At 45.1% G+C, this 21858-nt stretch overlaps 1 protein-coding gene across 4 annotated transcripts in view; it reads left to right on the top strand.

The window, feature by feature from the left end:
* The window catches only part of ZNF423 (zinc finger protein 423), a 228117-nt gene that overhangs the window by 64879 nt on the left and 141380 nt on the right, over positions 1-21858 (top strand). The window contains exons 3-4 of one of the 4 annotated variants that reach the window (XM_066194231.1): positions 3557-3757; positions 7579-7659. In XM_066194231.1, coding sequence (XP_066050328.1) covers positions 3557-3757; positions 7579-7659 — 282 coding nt within the window. Of the gene's footprint in view, positions 1-3556; positions 3758-7578; positions 7660-12036; positions 12156-12191; positions 12477-21858 lie in introns of those variants that run through there. The other 3 variants (XM_066194232.1, XM_066194234.1, XM_066194233.1) reach the window with 3 other exon arrangements.

Below are 21858 nucleotides of genomic sequence, written 5' to 3'. Positions count from 1 at the left end.
AAAATGGAATCTTAAAAACCAGCTGTGGCAGTAAATGTATCTATCTATCTGTGCTTGATGCCACAAGGCAGCCACTGATCTTGGGAGCCTGCAGAACGTCCTGTTGGCTCTGACAACCAAGAAGCCCCTTTGCCTGGTGGTGCACAGACGTGTCCCCTCAGAGCCAGGCCCAGCTCCAAAGCCACCCCAGCACGTGGTGCCAGCAGCACCTTGGCCTCCTGTGGTGACCCAAACCCCTCTGGCAGTGTGCTTGCAACCCACAGACGAGGTGCTCCTGCAGTTCTTGCCAGCAGGAAAACTGCAGGTTAAATTTGTGAACGGCTACAGCAGAGCTCTGCAGAAACGAGCTCCCGAGGAATGCTCGTGGCCTGCTGTCCTCATCAGGGAAACTGAGCTCATTGCGGGAGCAGCTGGCCTGTGTTTGAAGCTTTTCCTTGCTGGCTGGACCACCCATTCCCATCACTGCCGTGCCTGTTTTGTTCCCTTGGGTGAGGAGTGAGTGTCTCCCCAGGGCCGCCCGCACCCCACACACCCTGCTGGCAGTCTGTGGTCAAAAACCCCAGAAACAGCAGAGATTTTTCTCAGCAGTGTTTGGTGTTTGCAAGGCAAGCATGAAGTGTGCAGCTCTCAGCAGAGGAATCTGAAGACCATTTTGTTTGAGGGACAGTAACGCAGAGGTGTGGCAGACATGGACAATCCCTTCAAGTCGCCAAAACCAGACAAAAAAATCCCATTGTAAAGCAGCGTTGCATTTGCTAAATATCTTCTGCGAGCTTCATTCTTGTCTTATTTGACATATAACTCTGTCAAGCAACGACGTTTTAAAGAAGTTGCCTAGAGGATCAGATTTCCCATTCAACAGGGAATTAAAAAATGTTTCTGGAATTTTGCTTTGCAGTGGGGAATCTATTTTCTTATCTCACATTGTACAATTTATTTTTCCTAAAGCAGTGTGCTAAATTATTTGTTATTGTTGGACTCGGTCGAGCAGCTTTATCCCTGGTGTAGTCACGAAGTATTGGAGTAAAACCAAGGATGAATTTGTCACAGTGTACTCACCAGATCAGCTGGTCTTTAGGTTAACTCTCAAAAGACAGCATTTCTGCTGAAAATATTAGTGAGGCTCCCTTAAAGCTCCCCAAAGTTGCCTAAAAGCTTTCTTCTTCAGGCTGTGGCAAAATCGGTTCAGAAGTGCTTCCCGAGGCCTTTGCCAGCAGGCAGCATGGACTCAGGTGCCAATTCTTTAGGTTACATTTATACACTTGGCCTCTTTTTATAGGTTTCTGTCATAAAACTGGAGAGTTGACATTCTGATTTATTAACTATCAAGTCTGCAGGACACAGGCTTTAAAAAGATTGAATGAGCTAAAATGTTTGTGATTGCAGTCTGGAATGAGACACTGTATAAAGGTGTGCCAATTAACTATGACAAAATGTAAGTGATAATTTGAATATATACATTAAATGATGTGTGAAATAAAGCAAAGCTAGCATAGGTCTAAAAATGACTTATTCTTTGGTGAAGCAGTAATATAAGAGAACCAGAATTGTGGGGTTTTTTCATTACAAGACATTTTTATGTAAGGAAGAGTCTATAAAGCATGAGGTTCAGCTAGTGGCATTTTATTGAATAAACATAATATAGATGATGACTTACAATATGGAGTGCTTAGTGAGTGATACTTTTTATAACTAAATCCTTACATTCATTACTGCTGTGTAAGTGGCATATTTGATTTGTTAAGATGAATATTATATCTCGCCCTTAATGGAAATTTTGTAGTAGAAAGGTATGTATAATTTAGCAGTAAAAGAATCTGGAAATGTGCAGATCAGTTAACTGCAAAGAGGGAGGCTGTGACACACCAACGCAGGCACTGATTTTTAATATTTCCATTGCAATTGGAAGGGTACGTCATGTTACGAGTACTCCATGGAAAGCTGCAGAGTGTTTTACACCGGCTGATTTATGTTACCATGCACAGAACAGAAGATGGTATGAAATGTGCTCTGGCTGGATAGTGGTAACAGAGCTCTAGTAGTGTGTGTGTCTGAATTGCAGTGCTTGGGGTAACCAGTTTTTGTCTTGAATAAATTTTATTTTCAGCTTTGCTGCATGTTCTCAGCATTGGTTGTACTTAATTTTTTGGCGCTGATCTGATTTTAGAAACGATTCATCTCTCTGTTTGCTGGTCCTTCCTTAATGGCTTAAAACCCAAATGCATCCCAAACCAACAAGGTGGCATCTCCCTCCTACCTGGCTGGGGGCAGCTCCTGGGCTTTTGGGGTCAGCCAGTGCGCAAGGATCTCTTCTGATGGCAGAGTCTGTGGTTCTGTTTCACTCTAAATGACTTCCCAAGTGTTCCCATCATCCTGACAGGGTGTATTAAGTGCTTGTGGAGGCAGGTGAAATAGTGCAGGTGTAGCACCTGGGGCTGTATCATCTCTGTTGGGGAACCTGTGTGCAGAAGAGGCGGAGGCAGCTCTGTTTCAGCTGGCCACCATGGCTAGTGTGCCTAATGGATGCTTCCCTGCTGAGAGGGCAGCAGGGACTCAGAAAGGAATTTCCAGCTCTGTGGCCTCTCCGGAGAGCCCAAGCAAGGCTTGTCTGCACTGCTGCATGGACTGGCTTCAGGTACATCTGTGTGTTCACTGTGGCCAAGGAGATATCCTGGAGGCAGGAGGATGTGGCTGCAAGCTTATCTCTCACAAAGGCCACTGAGGGTGTCCTGGTGGGAGTGAGCAGCTGTCCTGCCACCCACCCCGTGGCCAGTGGAGAGCCAGCTGCCCCCTGTGTGGAGCTGCCACCTGCATGGCCCTGGGCTGCTCAGCCCCCCACACTGGGGAGTTTCTGGGGCTGTCAGAGAGCTCAGTCTCCCTGTGCACAAATGCAGATAAAAACCTTGGGGGGGGGGGGGCTGGCAAAGATTTATGTGCTAGCCCACACTCCGGTCACAGACCAAGATAAAAAATATCGGAGAGACCTGAAGGTCAGATGTACTGTGTCTGCTCTCAGCTAGGTCAGCACAATGTCAGGCTCATCTGCCCAACCAAGTGCCTCTCATTAGTTCAGCAAGACCTCTCATGTCCTGGGGTACGTGTGTGCTTTGGGATATTCAGCTAGAGCATTTTTTTTGCTTGTTGTTACTAATATTGGGGCTTGGGGGCGGTGGGAAGAGGAGAGCACTGAGAATTAAAATTCAGCACATGCCTTTTCTTTGCGGGCTGTAATTAATCTTGCCAATTTTTAAAGCTTTGAGAATCTGGTTAAGTGATAAAACACTAACAACTTTATATGACAGAGTTAGAGGCTCCCGCTATACACCCACCAGAGAAGATTAGGAGAGAGTGTTTGCAGGATTCGCACTAAGCAGCAGAGAATACAGTTGAGAATTGTTGCACCACATGATATAAAAACCACATTAATATAATGAAAGGTGTCGGGAATAATGTGAGAGCGGCTGTAATTAAATGTATCTTAATAAGTGCAACATCCTTCTTAAAGCTCTTATTTTTCAGACCTCTCAAACTTAGAGGATGTTCTTGCTGTTGGCAGGTGGCCTGGGAGGAGAGCTGGAGAGCGAAGCGAAGGACAGCCGGGCCCTGGAAGAGAGGAACAGTGTGACGAGCCAGGAAGAGAGAAATGAGGAAGATGAAGACATGGAGGATGAGTCAATTTACACCTGCGATAACTGTCAGCAGGACTTCGATTCACTGGCAGACCTGACTGAACACAGGGCACACAACTGTCCTGGAGGTAATGTTAAACTAGCTTTACAGTTCTGACAGGTGGTTAGCTGGGTAATTGGACATAGCAACAGCTTGAGGCCTCAAGTGAGATTAAAGAATTAATAATGTAATTTTACAGTTAATGTAATTTTATTGTGGTGCCTTGGGCAGCCTTTGTTCACTCCTTTAATAAAATTAAAATAAAAGCAACAGCTTTCCAATTGGAATCTGTCAGTAATTACGTTAGACAAAAATGTTGTGGGGTTTTTTAACGCCAGAAGTTTCAGGCAGGTATTTTTCCCTCTCTCTCCAAATGTAGGAAGATTTAAAAAAGTTAAATGACTGAAGTGTGCAAAACTCCCAGGAAAAAAGGCCTCTGAACCCCTGAAAGAACATGATGATTCCTGAGATTAAAATTCATAGTGCGAGTTCTGTAATCCCACCCTAAAAATACAGCATTCTCCCTAGGTTATTATTACATTGCCTTTTGAATTTTATGGAAGTGAGGATGGCATCAGCCTACGCTGATCTTGATTTTACTTTCTGTAAAGTAAGAACAAGCTCAGACCACCGGTGTGAACAATTGCAACATACCTTGCTTTTCCAGGGCTTCCTCTGCATGGCCGGCGGTAGCAGCAGGTACTCAGCCGAGTACGCTAAGCCGATTTACAGGGGTAGGAAAAAGCTTTGCAGATTTTACCAAAGATTAAATAAAATCTTAGGAGGGGGAGTGCAGAATATGTGCATATGTATTTAAATCAGGGATTCTTATCTTTCACCTTCCCAGAGTTGAACACTCTGCCATCACGTCTTCCTCCACACTCATATAAATTATTTTTAGGCAGTTGCTGTTATGGCAGACGGGTAGGTCAAGGCTGGCAGAAGGCAGAAGGGTTAGTTTCTCTCCTGGTGCAGCAGCATCCCATCATCTTTCCCCTGAGTGCATATTCCTCCTGGCCACTTAATTTGTTTTGTAATTAGTCTACGTTTTCTGCTCTCCTTTTTGAGCTTAAGTAAAATGATGCTCAGCCAAGAAAAAATACAGGGGATGGAACAGAGCAAGGGAGGGAGGGTCAGGCGGAGGCTTTGGCTTGGTCTGACTCCCACCCCAAGAGCACCCTCCCTTGTCTCATTCTGGCTTGCAGAGGGGAGGACTCCCCACTCTCGTTCCCATCTGCTTGCTGGGAGGAAGGACACAGGGATGTTGGGGCTTTTCCCATGCTTGCAGTTGGACAGGGACTGCAGTCCTAAGCCTGCCCCCAGGGCTCCTTGCTCTGCACTCTCATTTAAGCCCTACACAGTCTGCAAACTTGGAAGTGCGTAAAATCGAAAGGCCACTTCTTGCAGGGTAATTTCCCAGCCAGCTGACAGCCACGGCACTGGCCTGAGACTTCTGCACATGGCACTCTGCAGGGGAGTAAGCAAGAAAATGTAACTTTCTATTCAGAAAAGCCCATGTTTTCCAAACTGGAAGGTGAAGTGCACAGCCCATGTGGACATTGGTCCTTTCCAAGGAAGAAGCGCCCTGGGTGGCTGCTGCTCCATCCCTGCCCAGTCTCCTCAGTTGTGCTGGGACAGTTGCTTATGGTGCTGGGAGTGAGCCCCACAAAAGGAGGCTCTTTTTGGCCCAAATATCTGCTTGGGTCTTGTTCCCTGTGTGGTCCCCAAAGAGCTGTAATGGCACAGCTGGCAGAGGAGAGTGGGCCTCCAGAGCAGGAGTGTAAGGTTATGACAGGTGATAGCAGTGCTATGAAAAGGAGCAAATTTTTTCCAGAGGCAAATCTGCATTAAAACATAGCAACCTGGAGATTCTATTCATGTAAATTCAATCAGTGTTTTCACACCTCAGTTGTATTTTTTTTTTATCCTCAGTGTTCTCTTAGTGAGACTAAGAAAAATAAATTATATTTTTAGGGATATATCAAAATAATTTGTCAGTATTCCCATTGCTATTCTTGATTGCAGGTAGCATAATTATGTCTCTTTACTGTCTTCACATGTGCGGATGATTTACAAAGACATTTTGTCCCAAAAAGGCACTATATAACTATCTGCATATACATGAAATAAGTGCTAATTGTCTCCATGTGAGGATAATCCTTGTTCCAGAACAAGACTGTCTGTTTTCTATTTAGTTTAATCGAGTGTCCTGAAGAGATTTAAAGTAAATAGGAAGATTACACTCATGTATTTTGGACTGAGAATGTTTCTATTAGGACAATCTGTAATATTGCTTGAGAGTCACGTACCTTACCTTGAGGAAAAACACCCCTTTTAGATACACAAGTTTGATGCATGACCTGATAATCATGAGGATTTTTGAGGAAAGCATGCAAAATGTGTATCTTTGTTCATCTAAAAAGACTTGCACCACCTGGGTGAAAACCTAAGACCGCATTAGAAAGTGTGTTATATTTAAAGACTTTACCCTACAAAAAGAGCGATTTGCCATGTCCTTAGTTACCCTGCACTCCTTTCCCCTGTGATACCTGCCTGACACACCTGAGGGTGTAACGCAGTGCCTGACCTCTTGGCAAGCTAGATTTTCACGTCTTAATCTGAAGCAGGGCTTTCAGTCATGTCTACATGGCTCCAGATCAATACAGGTAATATTTGTAGCGATAATATCACCAGGCTGATAATACAACATAACTAATGACTTCCTCTGGGATACTGAAGTTAGGAAGGTATTGTAGCTCAGGAGTGTTGCAGGATTACAGGAGATCACTGCAAAGAACAGGATAAACCATCTATTTCACTGGAATCCCTTAGAAATTCATTACAGTGTGCTGAAGTTATAATACAGTTTGAACGCAGCTGCTTTGACATGTAAGGAAGTAACAAACAGCCATTCCCCCCCCCCCCCCCCCCCCTTGCTTTTTCATGTATTTCAGACTTGTTTCTTTGAGGACAAAACACTGATGAAATCTAGACATCTCTGGTAGCATAGGTGCATGGCATTCCTTTTGATGTCAGTGTAGTAGAGATGTTCTCCTTCTGACAGAATTAGGTGCCTTTTATACCTTTTGCTCATGACTGATGTCTCTGATTGCAGGTTGTAGGTTCCCAGCGTCTACAGGGATCTGAAAAGGGCCTAAATGGGGGCAGCTTGAAACATCACATTTCCTTACTGGGTTATGTCTTCTCTTGTCTCCCAGCTTGCCCCCACAAATGAAACAGTGCCCTAAACTGCTTCCTTAAACAGCAGCATCTTGAAAAATACTCGGAGAACAAATAAAAACATCTAGTGTATACACTGGCTGTGTTAAGCTTTTAAAATTACTTTAAAACTCACTGGTATCCCATATCTCCTAAACTAGAGAGGACCAAGTAATTGCCATTTGCATCATGCACAGCCTTTCCTATAGGTGTTTTTGCATGCTGCTGCTACAGTGTAGGTGTAGCACGATGCTATCTTACAGCGTCAGTGACAAGAGTAAAGAACTACATGTGGATTTACAACTCACTGTGTCCTAAAACGAGCACAGAGGCTCCCTACATCAGGCATATTCTGTGACATATTATTGCCTGGTGGATGGTGACAGGTGGTTTGTTGTCTGACAAAAAGTGGCTAAAATGTCACAAGCTTTGTCATCTGACTTGTGTGTTTCATCCACCGGCATTAGTCTGTCTTTAGCTCCAGCATTTTATTGTGGTTTATTTTGCTTCCTCCACCCCTTTCCTCCCATGGGTCAGAATAGTCTCAGGTAAAGTTGTTTCTTCAGATTCTCACGTGAATATAGAATGTTTTAAAGCAAATTAGCACATCAATGAAGCGGACAGAAGTAGGTTTTGGCTGGGTCTCTGAGCATTTCATGAGGTCCTCTTCTGTTGTTGATAACTTTACAGGTTGTCTGTTTCAAACAGCAGCAGAGCTATATATGGATATTGCCAGCTTGGAAGCAGCTGATTTTTCTAAACTACTGTACGGTAGGAACTAGTTTATAATTAAAGTCTTGCAGTTGCTCCTTTTAAATGCCCTGTAACTTGTACACTAGGCTTACGTTTGAAACGAGGTACTGTAACTGTTTCATGCTAGTGTATAATTTTGCATTCTCTTATATTTCACCTGCTACAAGAATTATAATTGCCATGCAACCCTATTTGCGGGATGCTTAACCAGAAACACGTAAACAGCAGCTTGTCAACAAGTGACAATGTCTCACGAATGTTTTTGTCAGGTGGCACTTTTTACTTCCCACTGACAAAGAGAGATGTCTTACATGCATTTCCAAAATTAGCCCTTCCCAAAATTGTAATCTTTGGTTGCACCTGATTGGCAAGTCAGATATTTTTCCCTCTTTTTGCTGCTGCTGTTGTCGTTACATCTTTAAATTAATGAATTACTGATTGTCCTCCACAAAAGGAACTGAAATACTGTTATGAAAAAGCAGTGTGGAAACTTAATTATACACCTAGTTTATACAGCTGTGTGTCTAATGACCTACTGGCCCTAATTACTGTGTTGTGGTTCAGTCTGAGTGCTCTTGTCCTTGCCAGAATTCTGCTCCTTTCTCTTAACCTGACTAGTGTTTCAAGCTTAAAAAAATAACAAGTTTCCTTTTTTTGTTCTTTTCTGCGTTGTCGTGCTGAAATGCAGTTTCCCTTCTTTCCAGAGGTCATAGCAGCGCTTTAAAATTGGCACCAGAAAAGCTCAATAATATCAAAAACTGTAAAAACACGGATTTTCCCTGGAGTCCTCAGTTCTTGCCGTCTAGATCTGAAAATGGGCACCGGGGCAGTGTTTTTATTGTCAATCACTTGGAGGGCTGCAGGCGCAGGCTCCTGTCCTTAGTCTGTCACAGATGTCCCCTCTCCAGGTGCAGGGACAGCACAGGGCTCCCCAGGGCTCGGCAGCCACCTTGGCCGCAGTGCCCTGCACTCAGTATTTGTGCGCTCCGTGCCGAGAGCTCTGAAACCCCGCATTGTCGCAGGGGTTCACGTGCCTGGAGGGTCTGGGGTCTGGCTCCCCTGACTGCTGTTACCACACAGGCGATGTTTGAGTTTACCTGGAGGTTCCCAGCCAGCCTGAAAAGAGGCTTTTTCAAGGACTTCTGCTCGCACGTGCCAGAAAATCAGTGCGCCGATAAGGAACTGTGCTGACTGGCTTGCTGTGCAGGTGCTCAGTGAAATACGTATTTATCGTGTAGAGCATAAAGCACATTCCCGCATCTGAACGGGGAACCTGAGGACAAACAGAAGCACGGCTGCAAATTTCACGTCAAACAGGGCCTAGAGCAGCCCTGGCCATGCCGAGGTTTCGCAGCGCATCCCGCGCAGTGTGTGCTGAGGCACCGGCGCTGGCTCTGCCCCTGCACGTGGCAAAGGTGCTTCAGGGCAGCGGGTCGTGTACTGCGTGTGTTTGACAGAGTTGTGCCGAGTGTTGTGCTCCCTGGCAGCGCTGCTCGCCCGTCACACCGGAGCGTCACGCACCGGCAAAGGTAGGTGAGACCCCGGGCACGCGGCGTGCGCTCAGCCCCCCGGCGCGGCCAGGTGTCCGCGGGGCTGAGCCTCAGCGCTCCTTTCTCCGTCTCTCCCGGATTTTGCAGGCACGCCAGTGCCTGTAAGGATTCACGGCGGGGGGACGTGCGAATTTCGAACAATGCCTGCTCGCCATCGACCCCCGGCTGGGGATTTGCTGCGCGGCCTGACGGAGGGTGTCCCAGAGCGGGCCGGGGGCAGCCCGTGGGGCGGCCCGCGGGGCCGGGCAGTGTGCTCGCTGATAAGAGCGTGCCAGTGCGCCGGGCGCCATCCCCTGCAAATCGCCGCGGCCACCTTTGTGCCGCTGCCCCCGGGGACGGTGGCGAGGGAGGCAGCGCCAGGCGCTGCCTGTGCAGATAGGAGCGCTGCCAGCGCGGCTGCGGGCGGCTTGGTTGCATGTTACCAAAACCCCTGGCCAGGAGGGAGGTAATGAGCTCTCTCTACCGCTTTCTCAGCCCCCACATAGCCAGCAGTCGCTGTGGACGGCCCGGCTACGCGTTCTGAGGCTGCACAAAATTTCTTAGCAATGATGATGTCTTTCCTCCAGCAGCATATGTTTTTCACACAGGAAGACCATTTTCCTTGTCATTTTTAAACATATGGCCCAGTGAGGAGCTGAGGATGACAAGTTAGCCTGCTTGTATTGGCAAGGGACTGTTTCGTTCTTGCTGCTTTAATTGAGTTCTTTTATCTGCTTTTATCTAGTTCAAAAAGTAGTCTGCAAAGTAAGCACAGGTATGCATGGAAATGGGTAAAAGAGAAAGTGAGCGCGTGTTTCAGATGAGGCCTCTTGAAGGAAACACATCCTTTGGCTATCTTGAACAGGTTGCCCCTGGCTGGCTGAGAAGCCGGTGTCTTCTCCTTCGCTGCATCAGCAACGGAGAGATGCACAGAGACAGAAGCACCCCAAAAGCTGCGAAGCAAGAGCTGTGCTGGGTGCTGGCCATGGGAGCTCCTGTGTGCAGCAGGAGCTGCATTTGGGAGCTGCAGCCTGCCCAGAACCCCTGGCAACAGCTCTGGCCTCATGCAGCAATTCTGGGGCACCAGGGGTGCCGGAGCTCCACCTCCCCTTTCCTCCTGCTTCAGATTTCTGTTTGCAAGGGCAATCCATTGCCGTGGTACAGCAGAGGGATTGTGGGGGTCTACATAGGGCAGGTTTGTTTCTCAGCATACAGAAATCTAAGTAAATAATAAATGGGTTTTATATTTAAAAAAAAAAAAAAAAAGAGGGAGGGGTTTCAGTGGAAAGAGTTCTTTCACAGGCTGGAGCCTGGTAAGAGCTACAAGAGCAGCTGTGCCTGCAGGAAGGAGGATCCCTGTTTGCCATAAGCAGGTCCCAGCATTCAGAGGGTTGTAGACAAAACCCAGTATATGAAACTCAATTCAGAACTGCAGTGAGGATAGCCCGGAGACTACAAAAGATATGTGTTTGTAACAAAGTGGCCTTTAATAAAGCCTTAGAGAGCTGAATGGGGAGGATGTGCTGGGGTTGTCCTGTCTCAGGTGGACAAAAGTATGGGTTATTTCTGGCTAGGATGCTGCTGGAGGGCACACATTGCCTTCCTGTGGGTTGTTGAGGGACAAAACTGATGGCCGTATCAACAGTTTTGGCAGATTCAGAGCCATTGAGATCTTCCGACTGCACATGTAAGTAGTGAAAAAGAGATGCACTGAGAGTTTGGGGTTTTTTCCTGATTTCTTCCCCTATCCCATTGCAGAAAATTGGATAAGTACTCTTCATATAAGAACGGTTGTACTGAGCCAGCCTGATGGTCCCATTGTGCTGTTTCCCCAGAATGTTTTCCTAGCTGTCAGCAAACTTATCTGAGCACTTTGTGGTGCTTTTTATTTAAATTATTCAGACAATCTTCTTCCATGAATTTCCATTTTGAAATGCAGTTAGATTTTCCTGTGGTGGGGACCCAGAGTTCAACTACACACTGGGAAAAAGCATCACCTTTTCTTCACTTCGCTTTTGTCGCCCGCTTTCATTTGATACTCTCTGGTTCTTCTGGTGAAGGAGACAGTGAGCAATTGCCCATTTCCCACCTCCTCCATCCCGTCATGCCCGAGCAGGCTCCTTTTCCTGCTCCCTCCCATCTCTAAATCCCCGTTTGCAATCCTCTTACTGATACCTCGTGTACCATGGTCCAAAGAAAGAGAGAGGGATGTGGTGAGGCATGGCTGGTAGGAGAGTGAGGGGGTCAACTACCTCCTCCATCACTTGTGCCAGAGATGTCATGCTGGTGTGTCTGTCCTGGCTCCCGGGCAGGAGGCGAGGGATAGGATTTGTCCTAGTGTGAAGACCTGGCAGACAGAAAGATGGTGTCTGGCCATGTAGGGGAAAAACAATTAAGACTTCAATGTTTATTAAGAAAAAAGCTACCAGCAGTGCATTTCAAGCACTCATCACACAGCATAATTTTGCTGTTGGAAGTAGTGGGATTAAACAAGTCTTTCTAATGTTGATTTCTTTGAATTTGCGGCATATAATTTAAAAAAAAATCAATTAAAAACGAAGGAAGTGTGTGTACAAACATTGTCGAGAATTCGTATCTTTCATTTTTTAAAAACAAGCTCTAGAAAAAATCCCCACAGAAGTTCTGTAGTGCATATTTGAATGCTTTTGTTGTAGCCTCATTAAACTTGGCTTGTCTGCAGATACAGCTGGCATGTTATTAACTGTGCTCCAGGCTTGGGGAAGCCAGAAAGCAGCCTCCACCCCCTGGTGCCGGCTGGCTTTAGGGAAATGTGCCAGCGTGGGTTGGTCCTCTTCAGCTGGCTGGCTTTGGGAGCGCTGGCTGGAGCATCCCGGCGTGGCCCCTGGGTGCGGGAGCCCGGGCTGGGCCCGCCTCGGGCGCCGGCCGGCGGGAGGGCGGCGTGGGCTCCGGGGCCGGCCGGCAGCGCGCACCCCGGGCTGCTGGGAGCGGTGGGGACCCAGCCAGGTACGCGTCCTCCTGGGGACAACCTCAGCCGGGAGCCTGCGTGCTCCGTGGGCGTCTCACGCCTTTCTTCGCGATAGGCTGGCAAGAAGCAAACTAGGGATCATCTGCCAAGCAGTTCCTCTGTTCTCAACAAACTGCGTATTGGACTGAACCACTCAAATAAACTGAATAAGGGAAATATTTTCTCTGCACCTGCTGGAGAGGCTGTTGCTCTCCAAGCTGGGCTTGCACGGCAGAAGACCTCCATCAGAGGTCCAAGCAGCTTCTGACTTTCTTCAAAGCTTTGGCAGCAAGTGTGTACATTTTTGAATGCTGTTTCATGTAAGTAATTTTAATAGGTGCTTTTAATAGTAGGGTGAATTTTATCATTTCATATTCAATTTAAAATTTTTGAAAGTATACTCAGTGGAAATTTAAGTAAATTACATGTATTAAATATAGGTAATGTTATTCAAACATCTTGCTTATTACAAGCAGTTTTCATTGTCTTAACTAATGAAAAATTGATTTGGCATTTTCAAGGCGCTTGGTCTGTTCACGCTAAGTACTTTGTAGGGCATTCAAGCACTTTGCAGTCTTTAAACATTCTAGCAACCCCTTCCTGACACAAGGAATTGTTATTTTTATCATCATGAAATTAAAAATTGTCATTCTAAATTTAAGTTTTGACTGCTACTGGACTGCTTCTTCCTCCCTTCCATCTCCTGCCTTATGCTGGTAAAAGGTTTGTGTTGTCTTTGGGAGCTGACATTGCTGACAATTATAGGGATTGATTTTTAGTCTGTGCATCTCCCAGATCTTGTGCCCTACGGAGCTGCACAAGCTTTATGTCAACATGAGGGGAATGAGAGGTCAGCGTTTGGGCGAGAAATCAGGACCTTCCCCATTAATAGCCTGAGTTATTTTGGATAAAAATTACCGTGGCTGCACCGATTTGCCTAATGACATGCATGAAATTGGTGGAACAGCCAAGGTCTTTAATCCAGGTGGGTTTTGTTGCTGGTGACATCAGTAATGGTGGGAGTGAACTTCCTCTTGAAAGCATCATTTTTTTTGCGTGTGGATCCATCTCTTCCTTCAGCTTCCTTGAAAATCGTTCTCAGCCATAACGATGAAAGACTTTTTGGCTCCTCTTTTTGTTGCTACTCAATTACTGTTACACTTGCTGAGGAGGACATAAGGAAAAGCTGAAGAAGCCCATTGCTTTTCTCTTCTCCAGGGAATCTGTTACATTAAACATTTGAATAGATTTTTGAACATAATTCCCAGTCATTTCCTCTACAGTGAACTCAGTTCACTCATGCAGACTTTGTACTTAATGATATCTCTTAAAATAAATGAGATTTGATATAATTTATACTAAATGGTCATTTTAGGAATCTACATCTACTAATTATTCATTAGAAAATTCGGAAAGACAGAAGTAGAGTAAATTCCCTTTATGAACTCGCAGTCTACAGAAATATAAATACACACACCTGTGTTTATTTTCTTTGAGCAAAATTGAATAGAGGTAATTTACTGGACTCCAAAAATAGTGTAAGCAGGTTTGAAGTACATTGTTCAATCTTCATCAGTCAACCATAGCAACCAACCAAGCCCAAGCCAGCCAAAAATCCAACATGCATCTAGGACAGTTATTCATGGTAGTACTTAGCTTGTGCTCTGTCTCTGCATCGTTTGGGATTGTGCTTTCGTGCGTTCTGGCTGTGTGCTCGGGGTGGCCACTCTCTGCCCTTTCCTCTCCTTGTTGCCTGTGCACGTGCCCCTGTGGTCCCTTCTCGAAGGCTTTTTCCTTGCTTGCTCCTTTCTGGACTGTCCCATTTTGCATCTTGTTCCCAGCAGTCTTCTCTCTGTTGCTGTGCTGGAATTTGCCCTTTCCCAGCCCCACACGAAACAAAGTCATTGACAGTTTACACATTTGAGTTACACCTTGTTGTGTTACTGGTTTCTCCTTGGCTCTCAGCTGCCTTTGCTCTCTTGTCCGTTGTCCACAGCTGGCTCTTCCCTGGGGCTCTGTGCATGTGCAGAGCCTTCCTTGAACCATCCTGTGGGGACCAGCAGATCTCCTCGGGGTGCTGGGAGAAATCACACTGCTCCGAGTGCTGCTTCGGAGGCAGGCTCAGCTAGGTTCAGATGAACTAAAGACATGTGCTAGTCAAACCTTTGTTCACAAAACCGAGACAATGATTCAATTTGCATTCAGACTGCATCTAGATCCAACCTGGATAGATGCTTCATGTCACCTTACAGCCCTTCACTGCTCCTTCCTCTCTTACAGACACTTGTCACGGTTGTTTTACAAGAGCTGTTTCATGTAGGAACTGTATTCCAAGGTGTTTCAATGGTACTGAGTGTAACTGAGTTTGATTTGGGTCTGGACCTCTAGTACATATAAATAAAGCAGATAGCATTCCTTGCTTTTTATGGAGGATAAACTGTCATCTTTAGGAGGCAGTTCGATGCTGTTGCAATCTTCACACAAAATAAGATAAATTCAACCCAACATTTAAAACAAAAGGAAATGGAAGTGAGTAGGATTTTCTTGTCTCATAGTTTAAATGGGAGAGTACTGAGTTTTTTGTTAGCCAGAAAACTGGAAATAGGAGAGAAGATGCTTTCTCTCGGTGACTAGGTATGCATATACATATCTGTGATGTACAAAATGCCTGATCTTAGGTTAATCATTTCAGTTTTGAAGACCTGACTAGCTAAAATTGACTATTGAAAATAACAACATTACTTTGGGGAGAATCTCAATTAGAAGAGAAATGAGGAAAGCCAATTCTTTCAGCAAGTTGGAGGAGAGTGATTTTGTAAGTGGCATTGGAGTTGGAAAAAGTGCAATCAGAGTTAGCAAAACTCCCTGTTTTTCCAGAGGCTGCCACAATAATTGGCCGTGCATGTCCGGATTGCCGAGTGACAGGCGGGAGGCTCAGCTCTCGGAGAGCTTGGCCTCTCCGAGCAGGGAGGAGAGGAAAGGAAGGGAGGATGGGGAGAAAAAACAATTTGTGAACTTTCCCCTTTTGAGATAGCAACTGCTCTTCTCCTGTGCCCAGGATCATCGCAAACAGCCAGCAGCTGCATCCCACTCTGCTTTTGCTGTCAGCGAATGTCACTGCAGAAACCTCTGTAGTTTCAAGGAGCCACTGTTTGTACACAGGGAATAGAGGACACTCATGGAAATTTTTTGGTGTATGGGCTGCTCTGGATTTTACTGTGAGGATGGAAGATCTTCACAAATGTTTTAAATTAGGCTATCCTTGATAATTCTGGTGGTATGGACCCCAACCAAAATTTCAGGGGAGAAAAAAAAAAAAGTTGCTCCGTTAAAGCAGACATGAAAAAAAATGAAGGGCTTAACTTTTGTCCTGAGGGTGATAAAACAGCACCACACAGCTGAAAATCAATCTGACCTTCACCCACGTGATGCTGTTGTCTCAGTCTGTCTTTCATTTCCTTTGGTTGAGTGAAGGCCACGGCATTCAGTAGGGAGAAAAGCCAGAGGGAGGTGTGGAGAATCCTGTTTTCTCTGGAAAGGCTTCGGTGCTTGCATAAGTTCACTCTATAAAGTGAGTTGCTGTAAAACTTTGAATTATTTCAATATATTAATTTAAAAAAATTATCCTTCTCATAATAGGCAGCAATCACATTAAGGTAAAGCAGATATGTGCTGTAAAAAAAAAAAAAAAGTTTGTGATATAAAACATTCTGTTTTAATTAAACCTAGAATTAGTTGGTGTTTTTAAATGAAGGCTTCATGCAGCAACAGGAAACCTGCACATTCATTTAAAACACAGAAATTTGTACCCAAAGGGGAGAAAAAAGGCAATTATTTTTTCCAGAGATATTTGAACATTGTGTTGCGAGGTTTGCACAAACAAAGAAAAGGTACCCAGATACCAAGATATTTACATAAATAAATCAACAATTAGGGCTTGTGTATAAGCAGTATTATTGATTTTCAAAACAGAGGTACAATTTCAATTCGTGAATTACTCGATTTGCACAACATTTTTTGCAGAAGTGGTTCCCACCTTGTTTTCTTGAAGACAGAGAAGGAACTGAATGAATGGGTAAAATCTGTGCAGGATTTAATTCTACTGAACCACAGAATCAAGCAAAGGGAAAAACTACACGCATAAGCACATCTTGATGTTCTTTTTGACATCTTGAAAGCAATTAAATTAAAAGTGCAATTCATAGCTGTTCATCCAATCCCCTGCTTCTTCCATCCTTGTTGAATTTAAATGCAACCCAGAACCAAGAAGTTCCCAGCTATTTCTCTTGGAAAGCAGTAAGTTTTCCACACCGGTTTTACGAAACTAAGATGACTGTAAATTCTGCCTACCCTAAACTGCAGTTTTTCTGATTCATCTCATTACACACAGATAATGTCCTTTCACGTCAGTCATAAACTACTCTGTTACTTTATATTTTTGTGCCATATATTCCCTAGCTGCTGTAGCACGGAGAGAGGGAGGGCTACCTGTTATTTTCTTTGTTCAAAAACTGTGGCCTGTTTGAGGAAGGTCTATAAGAAAAGTCATCTTCTTGTTAAAAAGATAATGGCAGAGATTAGATGTGGCTGCAGAAGTGAACCTCTGCTTCATAAAGTTTAAGAATTAAACAATTTGTTCATGAATCTGTTTGGAATGATGGATATTAATTTGTGACTGTAGCATTTCATTTAAGTGTGGTCTGACGTACCGACCATCGCAAATGCTTTTACATGGTATTAAAAACCCTCAAATGGTAAATATAAAAGATGTTGGGACCTTTCCCTGGCAAGCTCTGCTACTCAGGTCTCCGTGCGATATGCCAAAATGCTATTTGCATAAATATAGAATTTAATAAGTTATCATTCTGATTAACGTCATTAACTGCTTAACTACTGTAGAAATTGGCTTCAAAGTTGCTTGTTGGTAGCTGTTGCTCTCCACGTCATTCCATTTGCTGTCTCACTGGGGATAATGGTATGCAAGGGAAAGCAAGAAGGTCAAGGATCTTTTTGTTTAGTCTCTTTGCACATTAAAAGTTCTATTATGTGTTTGTATTGCATGTGGTTTCCAGTCGGTTGGCTACAATGCTTTCAAGATCCATTGATGATGAGTTTGTGAGGCTAAATATATCTTGTGGATTATGACTACCAAGCTATCACTTTGTGCAGCAGTCAGGGCCAATATTTAACAAGTGTTTTTCAGAACGAGGAATTTTGAAACCGAGTCAAATAATCTTACAAAAGGGGTTAACAGAAATGCCAGTAGAGAAGATGACAGCAAATGCTAGGCTTGTGCTAGCTGTGGGGGTGTTTGGGGCTCTGCCATGCTGTTCGTGGGGGAAGTGGTTCTTAGGTTGGGGTTTTTATGGGTTTTCTGGGGGTGGGGGAGGGCCGCGGTATTGTTGTGAATGACACAGCGGCCACAAAGCTGAATGGGCTGAAAAAACAAGCGGTGTCCTCTGCAGCCATCCCTTTCTGTGCCCCGGCGAGGCGTAGGTGCGGCGAGCTGCGCTGGGGGCAGCGCGGGGGCCCGTGGCGCTCACCCCACGGCTCCCGCCGTGTCCCCGCAGGGCTGCAGCCTCCTGTCACTGTCCCCGGGGCTGGCAGGGCTGCAGCCTCCTGTCACTGTCCCCGGGGCTGGCAGGGCTGCAGCCTCCTGTCACTGTCCCCGGGGCTGGCAGGGCAGGCGGGCTGCGCTGAGACCTCGCTGCTGCTTCTTGCCCGACATTTGAGGGAAGGCAAAACCAAGACTGCGGGATGCAGCCACGTCTTAAGGGCTGGCACAGCCGCCTTGCTTGTTTTCACTCTCTAGCTAGTAGACTGACCTTTAAAAAAAAAAACAGTTTCAGCTGCTGTGAAACACTGACAATAGCTTTAATAGATTTCATTTTAGAATTAAATAGCTCTGGTTCCATTTCGATAATATAAACTAGCAGCCATGAGCATGCTTTAGCTGATTGTTTCAGGCTGTGTACAAACTCGGGCAGACGTCACTGCCTCCTTGCCAGGCGTTAGCGCAAGATGCTCACTTTCTTTAAAAATGAAAGCAGAGATTTTATTTTTTTTTAGCAATTTGTGTTCTGACTGACTTCTTCTGACTACCTTCACACCTGTCAAGTGAATCCAGCACGCTTGTTCCCAAGGGCAACCTGACATCTGGGAAATTCTTCCTCAGCCCCGACTGGTCCCCTCTGAAGCATCTTTGGTATTTTGAATTGAAATTGAGTTACACCATCACACATCATCCGTTGCATTATTCCGTTCTGTGCCAGTATACCCCTGCTTTTATAAATTTCAGTTTAAGTCCCGCTCTTGGGCTGTTTCAGGAGTGCTGCAGTTATCTGTGAGCTGTCTTGCTTTTCGCTGTGGGGCTGGTAAGCTCAAAAACATCTGCAAGGCAGGGTCATTCCAGCTTGCTATTCTTCAGAGAATATTTACAAAGTTTCATAAGGCTTGGACCCATACCCACACCCATCCTAGATGCAATGTCTACAGATTCATCCCCAGAGCCTCTTACAAGCATTGCTTGTATTACTATCTAGAGCTATCCCACTGCAGAAATCCTCAGGAGAGAGAAGTGGACAAGAGTACTCAGAAACATCTGTTAAAAATTCAGACAAACACTCCACTGTCACTAGAAGCAGTTGGGATGGGACGAATGAAATTTACCATGTGGTGCTACAGCAAAAAAGGGACACCTTTTTTTTGTTCCTTCACTTTTCCTTAAAAATGCATAGTTTGGTCAGTAGATACTGAAAAACGCCTCTGCAGAGCACACTTGGGGTGTATAGCTGCTTGTAACCAATGTCACAAACTGACTCCAGAGCCAAGCCTTGCGGTCTTGTGGGAGTGCTGTTTCCCGAGTGCTCACATTTGATTCATCACACGCTTTCTACTTGTTTCAAGAAACCCTGAATTAATTGTGCAGACCTAGAAAGTGGTGACATCAGGAAATAAATTGACTTCCACATGACTTTTCCATTGCTTAGGCAAAAGGGAAGAAAGAGTTGCAGCAACAAGTTCAATGCACGAATTCTCTAACTGGTTGCTGTTTTGTGTGTGGCTGCATTCTGGATTCAGCGAGTACTTGATAAATATTGTCATTTGTCCTTGATGATGTGTCATGAAGTTACAGGCAATTTGGCAGAGAAAATAAGTTTTCTTGAGTATGAGGCCAGACTTGCAGTGATGTGTTTCTCCACTGAAGTCCAGCTCAGCCCTCCACCCGACCCCATTCCCCACAGAGCACTCTCATCCCCCCTTCCCATCCTCTGCCTACCCGCAGGACAAGAAGCAGAATGAGCAGTGCTGTCCGGCTGGGTGACACACGTGTGCTGACTGCCTGGGACAGGCCCAAGAGCAGGGATAAGTGCTGACTCTGCTCTTAGCCTTTCTCTCAGCAGAGACATGAACTGGGGTCTCTGCCCTACCCAATCAAAGGCAGGTTCGCCGATCTTAGAGAAACTCAATTTCTATCCAAGAAACTCAATTTCTCTCATAGCCCGGTATCCCCAGTACGGTGTGATTCAAAAGTTAATAGGAAGGGACAAACAGTTAAGACATATGACAGGCAATATGATGACATAAACCTTGTTTTCTTAGGATGCCAGGCTGAAAAAATGAACACAAAGCTCCTGAGAATAACTGAGTCACTTCAGATTGAGACTTGATGGACAATGTTGGCTTTGTTATCACTCTGCAGGTAGCGAGGGGATAGGGTTAGGGAGAATTTCCAGAGAAGTAGGGGAGTTGTTATTAGAAGGGTAAAGCTTCCACTGCCACCCATCCTCTGTAGTGGACCCTGCGTTACCCTGGTCCCTCCTCCTTTTAGGAGCCTTTTGAGGAAAAGTCTTCTGTGACAGGAACATCTCTCAGGTCTTTTAATCTGTGAGCTGCCAGGTGAAAGAATGGGGCTAGGGAACAAAAGACGCTCAGATACTGCAGACAAGCTTTTGTAGGATCTGCCACGTCAGCTGTCTCTTATAAGGTCTGCTGTATTTTCTGTTGATGGTGCTCTTCCCCCGAGGATTTTCCCACACCTGGGAATGCCTGCCATAAGCCGCACTGATATTTTCCTCAATGCCTTTCATTTCTGTGTACAGATGGAGCCGGGATATCACACACTGTCCTTGTCCTTATTCTGTTCTGCTCCTTGGCAGTCACAGCTTTCCTGGCTGGAAGCTTTCATCCCACCTCCCTCTCAGCCCTTTTCAGGAGGGGCTTTGCAATTATTTATAAGCTAGCTTGTCCTGTTTTCTGACATTTTCAGTGTAGTCTGTGGAAGAGTAAAGCTAAGTATGTGTTCTCTGGTTTTACAGGGAAAGCTTGAAGTCAATGTTGGTGGTCTGAGTTACCAAGATATTCTTTATTTTTTAGGGTGCGGGGGACCCTCCCTTTAAATCAAAGATCTCTGCCTGAAAAATGTTCTAGTAGCCTGTTACTACCTCTTGCCTTTAAAGTGTTTGGAGATCCTGGAGGGGCAGGCAACTCACTTGCATGATTGTCAGGGGGAGGCTGGCTGTCCCGCTTATCTTGTATTCGTACTCCCCATCCCCAAGTGGGTTTTCTCTCTTCTTCCTCTTGTCACGTGTCAGAAAAAGATATCCTGTGATTTACCTCATTCACCTTCCACTTGTGTGCTGAGGCTTGGGATTTTCCAAAATACAAGAGGCAAAACTATAATGATTTGGGCCTCAGCACTGCTGGAGGCATCTTAAGATTTTTTTGTCTGAGATAAATTTCTATTCAGGCTGAAGAGAGCAGCATTTTCTTGTTATGCTGCTGTAAATAAGTGGGAGGAGTGACTAACTTTTCTTCTGGAAGTATTAAAGTGGACAGGCTTGTCTGCTGCCCAGTGCTACCCAAAATACCATGTCTCTTCTAAAGAGAGATGCATACCACTTCCAACCTTATAAATACAGAAATAGATTTTTTTTTTTTCTTTTGCTTTCTACCAACCTTAGATAAAAACTGATGGTTGCAGCTGAATCTCACTTTGAGTTTTTCATTAAAACTGTTCAAAGCAAACTGCAGGGTGGAGGACCTCCTGTGAGCCAAAACTAACCTCCGTGTTCCTGCCAGTGAATCTGTATTGCCAATTTTCACAGAGCCGTGTTCTCTAGCACCTCCTTTGAACACGAGTGTGGTTCTGGAGGCCGTTTTGAAGCTTCCACTTGAAACACTCTCTGTGAGCTAGTGGAGCATTTTCTGGCACTTAAGGTTCTGTATCTGGTAGCTGTCTGTGCTATAGACAGCAATGAGTCATGGCTTGCTAAAGGAGAAAAAAGGATTTCTTAGAAAACCTTTCAGAAAAGCTGAGGTGGTTTTTCAGCTGGAAACGCTGGTGGTGTCTGTGGTGGAATTGGTGTGGCAAGTTACCTCTGCAGTATTTCTAAGAATTACAGGTAGTGTAGTGGCTCATCTGAATACCCTTTTTGTATGATTTTTCCAGCTAGTGACTTTCTCCTAGTATAGCACATTTCTTTCCTATTTTTCACTATTTGGACTGCTGGATATGGAGATTTGTATGTTGCTATACTTTTATTCTTAATGATATACTTGAATTACAAAAGTGCAAAAGCCCTCACCTCCTGCTGGAATCTTGGGGGGATTGTGGGTGTTCATCATCCCAAACAGTCAAGCAATTGTGCTGCAGACCTCACTGTGAGCTGGTTCCTTTCTGTAGTTTACCAGATCATTAAT

The sequence above is a fragment of the Chamaea fasciata genome, unplaced genomic scaffold (genome assembly GCF_029207755.1).
Source record: "Chamaea fasciata isolate MVZ Bird 193981 ecotype frontalis unplaced genomic scaffold, bChaFas1.0.hap1 SCAF_12, whole genome shotgun sequence".
NCBI lineage: Eukaryota > Metazoa > Chordata > Aves > Passeriformes > Sylviidae > Chamaea > Chamaea fasciata.
Note: the sequence above shows the minus strand (reverse complement) of the source record. Positions and strands in the feature narration are given on the sequence as shown.